At 44.2% G+C, this 12,573-nt stretch overlaps 1 protein-coding gene across 1 annotated transcript in view; it reads right to left on the reverse strand.

Moving 5' to 3' along the window:
• The window catches only part of gw (trinucleotide repeat containing adaptor protein gawky), a 238,672-nt gene that overhangs the window by 176,196 nt on the left and 49,903 nt on the right, over window positions 1-12,573 (reverse strand). Inside the window, 1 exon segment of the mRNA XM_080274238.1 lies at window positions 10,212-10,286. Within this exon segment, the coding sequence (XP_080130364.1) occupies window positions 10,212-10,286 (75 nt within the window).

The following is a 12,573-nucleotide window of genomic DNA, read 5'->3' on the forward strand; positions in this document are numbered from 1 at the left end:
CCAAGCTTCACTTCCGTACGTTAGAGCTGGTATCACAATACTGTCATGTAGTAACTTTTTCACTTCCATGCTCACTTCCCTGTTTCTTATCACTGCTCTCAAAGAACCAGCAACCTTTCTTCCCTGCTGTACCCTTTCAAGCACTTCACCCTCCAAACCTCCATCCTTACTCATCACACTACCCAAGTACTTAAACGTACTCACATTTTCCAATTCCTCACCATCCAACCTCGCTATACATTCACTGACTTCACCTCTCTCAAAGACCATCACTTTACTCTTCCTACATTCAACTTTAGATTCCGTTTCTTACACACTCTCTCAAACTCATCCACCAAGCCTTGCAGCTCCCCTTCGTCTTCACTCAACAACACAGTATCATCTGCAAACAACAGTACAGGAAGTTTCCAAACACTATCCTCTCTCACCAGGGCCACTCCAACATCCACTACCCTACCTTGTACCTCTTTTATTACCCCATCCATGTACAGATTGAACAACCATGGAGACATGACACATCCCTGTTTCAACCCAACCTTCAAAGAGAAAAATTCACTTAGTTCACCATCCACACGCACTGCAGCCTTCGCACCATCGTACATACTCTTCACAGCATTCAACAACTTCCCATCTACTCCATATATTCTTAACACTTTCCACAATCCTTGTCTATCCACCCTGTCATATGCTTTCTCCAAATCCATGAAAGCTGCATACAACTTCTTTCCCTTCTCTTGAAACTTTTCCACTAAAGATCTAAGAATGAATTTCTGATCTATACAACCTCTTCCCTTCCTAAAGCCTCCCTGTTCTTCTCCAACTAATTTCTCTGTTCTTTCTCTAACTCTGTCAATAAGTATCCTACCATACACTTTTCCTATTATACTAAGAAGACAAATGCCCCTATGATTACCACACACTTCTTTTTCCCCTTTTCCTTTGTACAAGGGAATGATTATACCTGACTTCCAATCCTCCGGGACTCTACCTTCCTCCCAGGCCAATCTGCACGTCTTCCACATCCATTCTACTAATATCTCTCCCCCATGCTTCAGCATTTCACCACACACTCCAATTCCTGGGGCTTTCCCCGATTTAACTTTCTTCATTGCTTCCACAACTTCTATCCTACTGATTTCTTCCTGTCTTCTCACCTCCCTCTTTCTCCCAGCCATTCCCCAGCCACTTATACTCGCATTACTTCCATCCTCTACGTTCAACAATTCCTTAAAGTGTTCTCTCCATCTGCTCACTTTTTCTCCCTTCTCTACTAGTAATCTACCATTTTTATCTTTCACTCCCCTGCTAACTTCACTTCCACCCTGTCTTACTCTTTTCACCACTACAGTATATGCACGTGTTCCGCAGGTCACGTAGGTGGCCCCTACCTGTGTGCTAACTCAGGTCTAGCAGACGATGTTTTTCAAGGACATACACGTATATCATGAATCCTTTGCGTTGTGCCAGTGTCGAGCAAAGTTCTTGGCTGGCAGTGAATACAATATATTGATTGCTTTATTTCAGCACACAACCCTAGCACAACATATTTGTTCTCCAGTTGGCTTGCAACAACAAGTATTGCAAACATGCAGCGGGGGTTGGCACCAGAGTAGTGGCAAATGCTCCTCGATGAGATTGAGATGGAAAGCAAGAGCAATAGCGACAGTCTGGGATGGAGGAGTGGATTGAGCTCCAGCCTTCTGGCCCTCCAGTGGACCTGCCCTGGCACCTTCCACTGAGGGAAAAGACACCACCATCAGCGGCAGGACTAACTGCGGAGCACTTGCCACCTCTAGGACCTGACAGGCCCAGCGCTGTCTTTGTCCCGTCTCCATCTCCTGGCCATTCTGCCCCCTTGGCCAAGCCAGTGTCACCGGAAGTTGGGCCATCGTTTGTGTCGCTGATCCCTCCACCCGAGTCTGCTGTGCAGGATACTACAGTGACATCCTCGTCAGCCAGGCCAAGGAAAATAAGTGTCCCCAGAGCCCTCTGTCTTGTCCTCGACCGAGCCGTCCCCTCCTACATGAGGGCGCCGTGGTCCGCTGCCTGACCACGGGGGACAGCCAAGGGATTGGAGGGCAGGCCAAAGGGTGTCGGAAGGCCGACCCACTGCCGCCGCCGAAGAGGATCCCGGGTGGAGCAGTGGCCCATTCACACCGAACAACAGCCCATTCACTGGCTCCCCAGGAATCAAGGTGGATAACCCAACAACTCCGCTGCAGTTCTTCCAGCTCTTCTTCACTAGCGAGTTGTTGTCATATCCCTCTATGGAAACCAACCTGTATGCCACATTCCTGGGGAGTCAGTTGGATGCCTGGTTCTCCCGCAATGAAGAAGAGATGACCAAGTTCCTGGGGTTATACCTGTTCATGGGGGTCATGCACATGCCGACCACCAGGTACTACTGGAGCAGTACCAAGCTGCACGACTACCCAAGGTTCCGGCGGATGATGAGTGGAAGGTGCTTCAACGCCATCCTGAAGCACTTCCACGCCTTCAACCCACTCACCATATCCCAGGACAACCCAGATCGGCTCATCCGAGTTCACACGGTCATTGAGTACCTCCTTCAGCAGTCCCAGACCACCTACCAACCCGAGGAGCATCTCAGCCTCGATGAGGGCTCTCAGTGACAGGAGGGCAGGCTGTCCTTCCGTGTCTAAAAGCCCCCCAGAAGCCCCAGAAGTACTCTATCAAACTCTACATGGTGGCTGAGTCGTCCTCGGGCTACATCTGGAATCTCGAGTTCTACACGAGGGTGCAGCGGACCCTCGAGAACACCATGTGGGGCCTCATGGAACCACTGAAGGACCAGGGCTACCAGTTGTTCATGGACAATTACTACAATCCTGTAGCCCTGTGCAAACGACTCTTCACTGCAAGCATTTACGTGTGTGGGACCCTACGGCTGCCTTGAGGAGCATCACGCCAGCCGCAGGCCATCGCCAGGGCTAAAAGCCTGCCCGAAGGGGGTGCGGCATACAGACACAAGGACAATGTGCTCATGTTGCTGTGGAAGGACAAGCGCATTGTCAACATGGTCTCCATCTTCCACAGCATCGACACCATTCCAGAGAGGGTTTGAGGGAAGCTGCGGGGTTATGACAGGCGGACAACCTATGTGGAGAAGGTTGTCAACAAGCCCGTCGCTGTGGAGGACTACAACAGGTACATGGGTGGGGTGGATCATTTCAACCACATGATCCAGTACAACCCCATCCAATGGCGAACTGTCAAGCGGATGACGTTCACCTTCTACTTGTTTCACATGGCACTCATCAACGCGTTCGCCTTGTACAAAAAGTACAGATGCGGGACAGTAACTCTCCTTGAATTTGTGGAGCAGATCATCTATGATCTGCTTTCCATGAAGAGGATTGGCCCACGTCAGGACATGTAATCCACCATGCCCCAGACCTTCCAACCAGACAGCCAGCACCACCAAAACCTGGCACCCAGCAGGCACAGGCACCAGCACCAGGACGAGTGCAACCACCAACACCACCTGCAGGACCACCACCACAAGTGGCAGCACTGCCACCAGCACTGCTTGTAGGAGGACCACCATGGGTCCCAGCACTGCCACCACCTCCAGTTGCTGGTCCATTGCGAGAACCTGTGCCTGGGCCTGCAGCTGCCCCTCCTGCATGACAGGCCCACGGAGCACCAGGGTAACCAATCAAGCGTCGCCGTGTGACAGATGACAACATCAGGTTGGACCACACTCTGGGTCACCACCAGGTGAGGATCCCCAACAGGAAGAGGCTCAGGTGTACCCTGTGCTTAAGATTGGGGCTGAGGAAGGACAGAAGAAACATGTGTCCTGTATGTGATGTGCTGCTTTGCATCGGTGATTGTTTCGAGCAGTACCATGCCAACCAATACCTTCACTAGTGGAGCACACACACACACACACACACACACACACACACACACACACACACACAGTACAAAACTCCTCACCTCCAAAACCATCTGGTCCTACACGAACAGCATCGCCACTGGAGTAAGTGATTTTTTTTTTTTTTTTTAATTATGAATTTACCTATGTTGGTATATTTACACATACAGTAGATATATAATGTTATTTACATAATGACAAACAGCAGGGAAATACGTGCAGCTTCAGTTTCAGTTGTTAGCAACAGGTGTAGTGTTCATATGTGGATTCTGAAAGGACTATAAAGAAAATCAGATGTAATTTTACAATAGTAGTTGGAATAAAACTATAAAAAAGCATACCTAGCAAGCATAAAAATGTTTATGCACTATGGGAAAGTAACGTACGTGACCGCAGCTGATGGCGGTTCAGAGCGTGCATGGGTACACCTTAGTTTTTTGCATTTTTCTCTAAAACTATGGGGCGTAGGAGAACTCTGATTATATCAAGTGAAAGCCCATGAAATTCTGCATAAGATGATGAAACAAAAACATAACACTGCCAAGAAAAGTTTTTTGCTAGAGCTCCCCGAATAAAAACTCGTCTCAGAAATAGGTTTTACTTTTTCGCTTATTACTCGAAAACCATACTTCGTATCAAAATACCTACTATCCCACTCGAAAGCTAATAAAATTTTCTTCCAAGTAATGGTATAACATATAGAGATAGATTACTAAACATTCACACTATGATGTTGGGAAGTGAGATGAATGTTCCCGAATGTTTATCCACACCGCCCTAATATACTTATTGTGTGTGTGTGTGTGTGTGTGTGTGTGTGTGTGTGTGTTTGCTTATTGTGTGGAACAAACATCGATGAATACAAATATGTTGGTTTTGTGGCTAAATAAATATGTTTCGATGGCAAAAACAGGCCGAGAATACACTCTTTTGGAGCGTGCAGCAGATGGGGGGGGGGGGGGAGAGCCGATGTGTTGTGGAACAAAAAACTTACTAAAACTCACCATGAACGAAAGGGTTAAGATGGTTTGGCCATATGGAGAGGATGGAGAGTAAGAGATTGATGAGAAGAGTGTACACTCAATCCTCGTAAATCGCATGTTCATAAATCACGGCTATGTGGCCGTCAGACTGCCAGCAACCTTAAATCACTGTTAAGTCACAAAAATCGCGGACCTAGGCACCCAAGTGGGCCTTTTCCAAGGAGAACCGTAGACCACGGCATTCAAACTGAAAATTGCAACCCAACAACCAATCACCATGCGTCCCTGGTGGCATGTGTGCATACTAATGCCACCATGTTGTTGTTGTTCTTGTCCCGCAAGTCCACACACTACAGACTGTCGCCGTGGAGTGCGAGAGCTGCCTGCTTTTTTTGTGTGCAACTTCCCCCCGCCTCCAACCTGTAATGGCCCCTCCCGACCCCCCGATGAAGCACTCTAAGCAGTATGGCGTCAAAAAGCTGCTGCCGTTGTTTTACTGTCAACATTTGGAGCTCATTCATTGTGTTGAGAGGGGAGAGAAGTTTTCAAAGCTGGCGAAAGAGTTTGGGAAGAACAAGTGTTGAGACGTTCTAAGTTCTTCCCAACATCACCCCACTCCATTCACTTAAGCAATTTCATCATAGGATTAAGGTGAGATCCCTTAACATGGCTTATTTCTATTTAATACATGCACTGAATATTCCTAAATAAGTATGTTTGTGTTTGATGGTGCCCTGATAAGTGTAGATAGGGTGCTGTGGGGGTGGGTTAGCCAAAGTCCAGACCCAAATTAATTTTTCACGAGTTTTTATTCATTAATCACGGAATTCGTAAATCACGGCAGTGGTCCAGACCCAAATTGCGTGATTTACGAGGATTGAGTATGTGAATGAGGTGGAGGGGGCAAAGGGAGGAGAAGGCCAAGGATGAGATGGAGGGATGGAGTGGAGAAGTATATGAGAGAGGGGGGTGCGAGGTAGGAGCAGGGCAATGAAATGGCAGGGGACAGGGCGACACAGAGGCGATTTGTTTGTGATCACCCCTTATGGGATTAAGGCGCCTGGCAACAGATAGATAGAAATCCAGTTACTTGGCATGGGCTTGGTCCCACAGATGCCGAATAACTGAACTTTTACTGTATCCTATAAACTGCCTATTATTGGTAAAATATAGTTACAGTAAACTCTCAATTATCCAGCGTAACTCAGTCAGAGTGGAAAAAGGCTGTGATTGTACCCTGTACAAAAATAAAGGTGAGCAAAGTGAGTGCAAGAGTTATTGTGGCATAAGTTTATTAAGTGTGGTTGGGAAGGTATATGGAAGAACTATTATAGAGAAAGTATGAGAGATATCATCAGTCCTAGTGAGTGATGAACAGAGTGGCTTTAGAAGTGGCAGAGGATGCGTGGATCAAATCTCTGCAGTGAGACAGATAGCAGAGAAGGCTTGTGAGAAGGACCATAAGGTGTTTATGGCATTCATGGATCTGGAAAAAGCATACGACAAAATGGACAGAGAAGAACTGTGGAAAGTTTCGTGCATGTATGGTGTATAGTAGATGGGAAGCTGCTAGGTGCCATCAAGAGTTTTTATGATGGTAGTGAAGCATGTGTAAGGGTTAATGGGCATCTAAGTGAATGGTTCACGATCAGCGTGGGCGTGCAACAAGGTTGTGTGATGTCCCCATGGTTGTTCAATGTATATTTGGATGAGGTGATGAGAGAAGTAAAAATACGAGTAATGAAGAGAGGGATGGCGTCAGTAATTAATAGTGATGGATGGAATATCTCAAATTTGAAGTATGCTGATGATGCAGTACTGCTTGCAATTACCGGACAAGAACTTGGTAGGCTAATGCAGAGTTTTGCTGATGTCTGTGAGTGTCGTTCATCGAGCGTAAATGTGGAAAAAAGTAAAGTGATGGTTACTGAGAGAGACAGTGACTCCCAGTGCAATGTTACAGTGAGTGGAGAGAGACTGGAATTGGTGAAAGAGTTCAAATGCCTGGGTACAGTCATAGAAAAGAGACGAAAATGTGCAAATGAAGTTGAATGTAGAGTGACACAAGGTAGAAAAGTAGCTGGTACAATGAAAGCCTTGATAAGAAACAGAGGCTTGAGTGTTGCAGCTGCACGAGACTTACATGAAGGAGTGTCAGTGCCAACTTCAACATATGGATGTGAGACTATGTTGTGGGATGAAAATGAAAATTCAAGATTAAGAGCAGTGGAGATGGGACTCCTAAGGAATGTATGTGGAGTACAGAGGGTGGATAGGACACGAAATAAAGTAATTCGTGAAAGATGTGGAGTGAAGAAGTCAGTGGACACCAGAATCGAAGAGAGTGTACTGAGATGGTATGGTCATGCGGAGAGAATGGATAACAACAGAGTGGTGAAAAAGGTATATCTGAGTGAGGTATGCCAAGGAGAAGATGGAGAAATATGGAGGATGAGTGTGTGAGGAAGAGAGGTTTGGAAGTCAGTGAGGCTAGGGAACTGACGGGAGATCAAGCTGGCTGGATGAATGTTGTGAGGAGACATGCATGATCAGGGATCTGGCACCCATTAATAACGTGGCAGCGTCCGGACTGACTCTATCGGATATGTTTATGTGAAGCTACTGAACGTGGTTAATGTTTTTGACGTATCAGATGAAGCCAGGATTCCGGGGGCTTGAATGATCAGTGAATGGAAGCGTGACCCATTGGACTGGGCAAATTTGGGCTCTCTGGACATTGCTACTCCTCACCCTGCCCTAGGGTGGGAAAGGAGGTCCGGATGATGATGAACTCAGCCAAGCCCTACACCAGTTAAAGCAAAACACCAGATATTGCATAGTAACCCCCACTGGCTCAGTATTCTGCATCGAGCCGGATATTGCATTACTGTCTGCCTCGAACCTCTGTCCTAAAAACTTTCCCATGAGTAGAAGATTAAAATTACGCATAAAATACAAATTTGAGATACAGTACAGTAATACAGCGCTGGTTGGCTAGCACTTACGAGCTGGTTTATACACCTCAACACCGGAAAATAATAATAATAATAAAACTGTAACTTGATAAATTGTGAAAAATATGATGCACTTCAATGTTCACTCTGAACATTTAGGAAAAAACTTCAAGGATAGTCACAATTCTTGCATTTACATATTGACAGTGCTGCCACCTGGTGTCTGCTGGTGAATATAATGTAAAGTCCTCAATGCAAGCATGGATTTTTATAATGAACCAGTGTCTGGAACTTTCTAGAGGCCTTCCATTTTTGTTATTCCATACACTGTACTCTCTTAGTGAGAATCACACTAATACATACAGACAGTGATGCCATCTGGTGTCTGCTGGTAAATATAACTGAAAAGTCCTCAATGCAAACATGGATTTTTAGAATGAACAAGTGCTTGTAACTCTTTATTGGCCTTTATTTTTTTGTGATTCTAAATTACCTTTGCATGAATCAAGCTGATACTTTATATGCTATCAAATGACTCAAAGAGAAACCCAACTTTGTGTCAATGTCAACAGGCAGAGGAGGAAGAGGGTGGACTGAAGCAATTTCTGGTGTACACGTATATGACTGTGTTACATATTTTCAGTTTTATATAGTAGACTGATGAATAGTACAGAACAGAGATACTGAGAAGTGAATATGTACTATATACAAATAACACCTGGTTCAAAGTCAGTAAATTAGCAAAAGGACGGAGAAGAGTACTTTGTAGTTTTTAAATGTATGACAGTGATACAGAGTTTCATTATTTTGGTTTATCATTAACCCCTAAAAAGCGGATATCCGCGTTTGCGACGCTCGGCCACAAGGACAGGACGGCAGGTCGTCGCGTTTGCGATTTTAGTAAATTTTGAATAACCGCAGGCAAGCAGGCTCCAGCTGGTATTGTCTATCAGTACCACCACCCTCTAGCTACAACTAGCATACTTTACCTTTGTACTACTGACCTCAGTTGTTGCCATATATCGCGTTTTCCCCCCGTCCCCCCCCCCCACCACGGCCCGGCCAGCCTGGCTGTGATACATGGCAGCGCTCTGAGCGCTCAGAACTGTAAATCTGCGCTCTCCTCTCACAAGCAGTTTATGCTACTAGGAAACGCTTGTTTCCCCAGTTGTAACACTAGCTTTTTTTCTCACGGTTTGCCTCTGTTTAGCGTCAGTTTACTGCAGGCTTTCAAAGTGACATTATGGCGAGTTCTAGCTCTTCCCAGTCAGTGCAAGCGGCCGACAGGATCGAGAATAAAGTGGCGGACGTAAGGCAGAATAAAAAGCGCGCCGTGGTGATCTTTTGGGAAGTAATATAACTGAAAATAATGTAGTATACATGTTTTTAGCTGTGAAAATGGAAATGTTTGTTGAGTGACGGGAAGACCGCCGCCACAGTGCATGTCGGCCGTACGCTCCGTTGATTTTAGCCTTATTTTCAGTGCTTATTGTACAAATACGGATTCCTAACTACCTTTACGTTGTAGTATAAAGTTTACTGTGACAGAATGAGGCTGTGGTAGAGGGGAAACCGGGTTGCTGGAGGTGTGAAAGTGAAGATTTGGTTACCCAACTTTGCAAGTCTCCACAAGTCCTTGGGTAGTCCACGAAGGCTCAACACCTGTCTCTGGAGAAAGCTGAATGTAAGTACTATCTGCCATACCAAGTATAATGTTCTAGGGTTAATCTCTGATTTTTGGCGAATATTTTCCTACAGGTACTCAGACCGCGATACAACCCCGCCATTCGGGGGGGATCGACTGTACACAGCCGTGTTTTAGGGGTTAATAATGAAAGTACTGACTGATGAATAGTACTGAATGGAGATGCTGAAAGATAAGTGTTCATTTGTGTGAATGTGACTCAAACAACTTAAGGTTGTACAGTACTGGGTGATGGTTAGAAGCCCAAAAACTTTTTACCTTAGCTCTGCTCTACCAAAAATAGGGTACATCTTACATAAAGCGACGTCTTATATACTGCAAAATACGGCATTTGAAATATAAGTAAAGTACTTGGGTGGGTAATTGTTCTAGCCCAACAAATCAGTGCATCATATGAAGACAAGTAGGGGAACAAACATTCATCATTGAGTCATACCATGATTGGATGGGTGGATGTAACACCTAATTGCTCCTTGAGATGAATACAGGCAGTCATCATAAACTAAGGATGTGCTTCACATTATTTTTCATGCAAATGATCCTATAAAATGAGAGGTAATTGGTACCATATACTATATCACTTCACCAGTAGCAGAGAAACTTTTTTCTCTTATTTACTGTACACCAGGTGGCATAAAATGATACAAAAAAGACAATCACAAACTCACCTCCTGAACTTGGTACAGATAGGACATCTTGGCACGAAAGAAGAGGGTTTGGATCACATATGGGTTTGGAATTATCTGCAAGGAAAGACAATGAAAATCCATTTAATTAAAAATGGCAGTACTGATACCAAACACTTCATCACCATCATCATCATCTGGACCTCCTAACACTTAATAACTGAAAATGAACAGCTTTTGAAAAATAAAAAAAATTTCGCTACCATCCTACCAAATTTCCAATTACATATTTCATAAGGGTGGATAAGATATAGACAAAACTCATACAAATATCTTACTTGATACTTTTAAGGTACTGCACCATATTGTACTTGTCTTAAATTACAGAATCTAAAGAAACAAAGGCATTTGGAAGTTAAATGTTGATCACCTGCCAAAATATGTTGTTTGCTAAGGTACAAGCTACCAACAAACCAAACCTGGAGAAAATTCACAAAACTCGATGGAATTTAGTCACTACTTTTCACAAAAAGCCAATCCATTTTAAAAAAATATATGGTGGCTGGCATTCAGTTGTCTTTATATCCTCACCAAAAATAATGGCTTCCGCACATCGACATAGCTGCTACTTCCTTAAAGTTTGGTGAAAATTCATCCCCAACTTTTCCAAGATAATTTGCCCACAGATACAGTACATACACACACTGACAAAAACTATATCACCTCGCCTTGCTAAAAACGGGAAATAACGAGAGCTAGGGAATGCAGAAATGTGTTAAGGGAACCCAGACTGAATATAACACATATACAGCACTGTACTCGAAGGTATAGTCTACTGTTCTGTACCAGTGAAAGCCTTGTCCATCCCCTACTAAAGAGCAAGTTTTAAAATTATGGTAACACTCTTTTTTACAGAAGGTTCTATTTAGTTTTTAAAAATATAATAAGTTCCATAAAGATGCCATTAGTGGCAAAAATGTTGTTCTCATGACAATGAAATACATGTTGCATTTAGTACCAAGCGGGCAAAAACACGATTAACTTCTGAGAACACGACATCTAAGGTGCCCCCATTTTTTCTTAGTGACTATTAACCCACTGCGTGCCAGTGCCATTTTAAAACGGTCTGACAATGCCATGGCCAGTGCCAGTGCCATTTTAAAACGGTCTAAAATAAAAAACTTCATTGTGAGAGCATTTTTCAAGATTCGTGGGTAAAAACTGGCAGGCATGTAAGGTAACTGTTCCTCTACCATCCCCTAGGCTGTCAAGGCCATACACTCACTTGCTCCCCCCTTCATGCTCGTTCTGTCTCACTCTGCCTGTGTGCATCACCCGGTGCTGTACATAATGAAGGCAATTTGTAAATATTTTCATGTACCCTAAGTGTAAGTTGTAAATATTTTCTTGTAAGTGTAGGGACTATATAGTGAAGTCATGTAGTAAATACCTTCTTGTAAGTGCCAGGACTGTACGTAATGAAGTCAGGTTGTACCTATCTTCAAGAAAGTGTAAGATAATGCATTCACAGTGAGAAAGACACGCAAAATGTGATAGATATTGGGGGAGGTGGTGGCTGAATCGGTAGAGAGGCAGCCTGCAGTCCTAATGGACCCAGGATCAAATCATGGCCAGGGCAGGGAACAGTTTAAGGATTTGAATTTCCTATAAAAAAGCAGACTTTCCTGATCTACCAGATGACCCACCGACATGTCGTAACTGTACCCCCGCTAATACCAGTACATCAGTCCTGTATGAGACAGCCCTAGCATGTATTCAATATGGACAGTGGGTGTTATCGCCGTTGGTGACATGTGGAGGTGTAGGATGACTACAGGGCCTTGGGATAGGTGACTGCCCCCAAGAAATAGGCCCTGAGCCTTTGCCCAGAGTCGGACACATAAAAAAAAAAAAAAAAAAAAAAAAGCTTAAGTAATAAGTGATCAGAAAAGTGTACAGAACATTGCTATACCTTCCCAGCATAAATACTTGAGTATACCTTTCACAGAAAACGGCTTTCTCTCAAATACGTGGTGAGCACGAGAGCAGCTATACCTGTACAGGAGTATGCAGGAATTAATAAAACTCATTTTCGAGCCTCAGTGAGCATTTTAATGTCGAAATTCGTTGTTTCCACATCAAAATCTATCTCTTTTTTTTTTTTTTCTTTTTTTTTTTGGGGGGGGTGGGGTGGGGGGGGTCGAAAAATGGCCGGCACTGGGGTGACCCAGAGAGCTAAAAATAGCTGGCATGTGGCGAGTTAATAATGATGATAACTTTATTAATAATGGCTAATTTACAACACACGTATGAAAATATTTACATGGAAGTTCTCCACACAATGAATGAAGAAAATGAAAGAGTCTGGAAAATTTGCTGAGTAATCTTACTTTCATAATGGGAT

This window comes from Coenobita brevimanus, chromosome 57, assembly GCF_032717465.1.
Source record: "Coenobita brevimanus isolate Jiangsu-jjx chromosome 57, ASM3271746v2, whole genome shotgun sequence".
NCBI classification, from domain to species: Eukaryota; Metazoa; Arthropoda; class Malacostraca; order Decapoda; family Coenobitidae; genus Coenobita; species Coenobita brevimanus.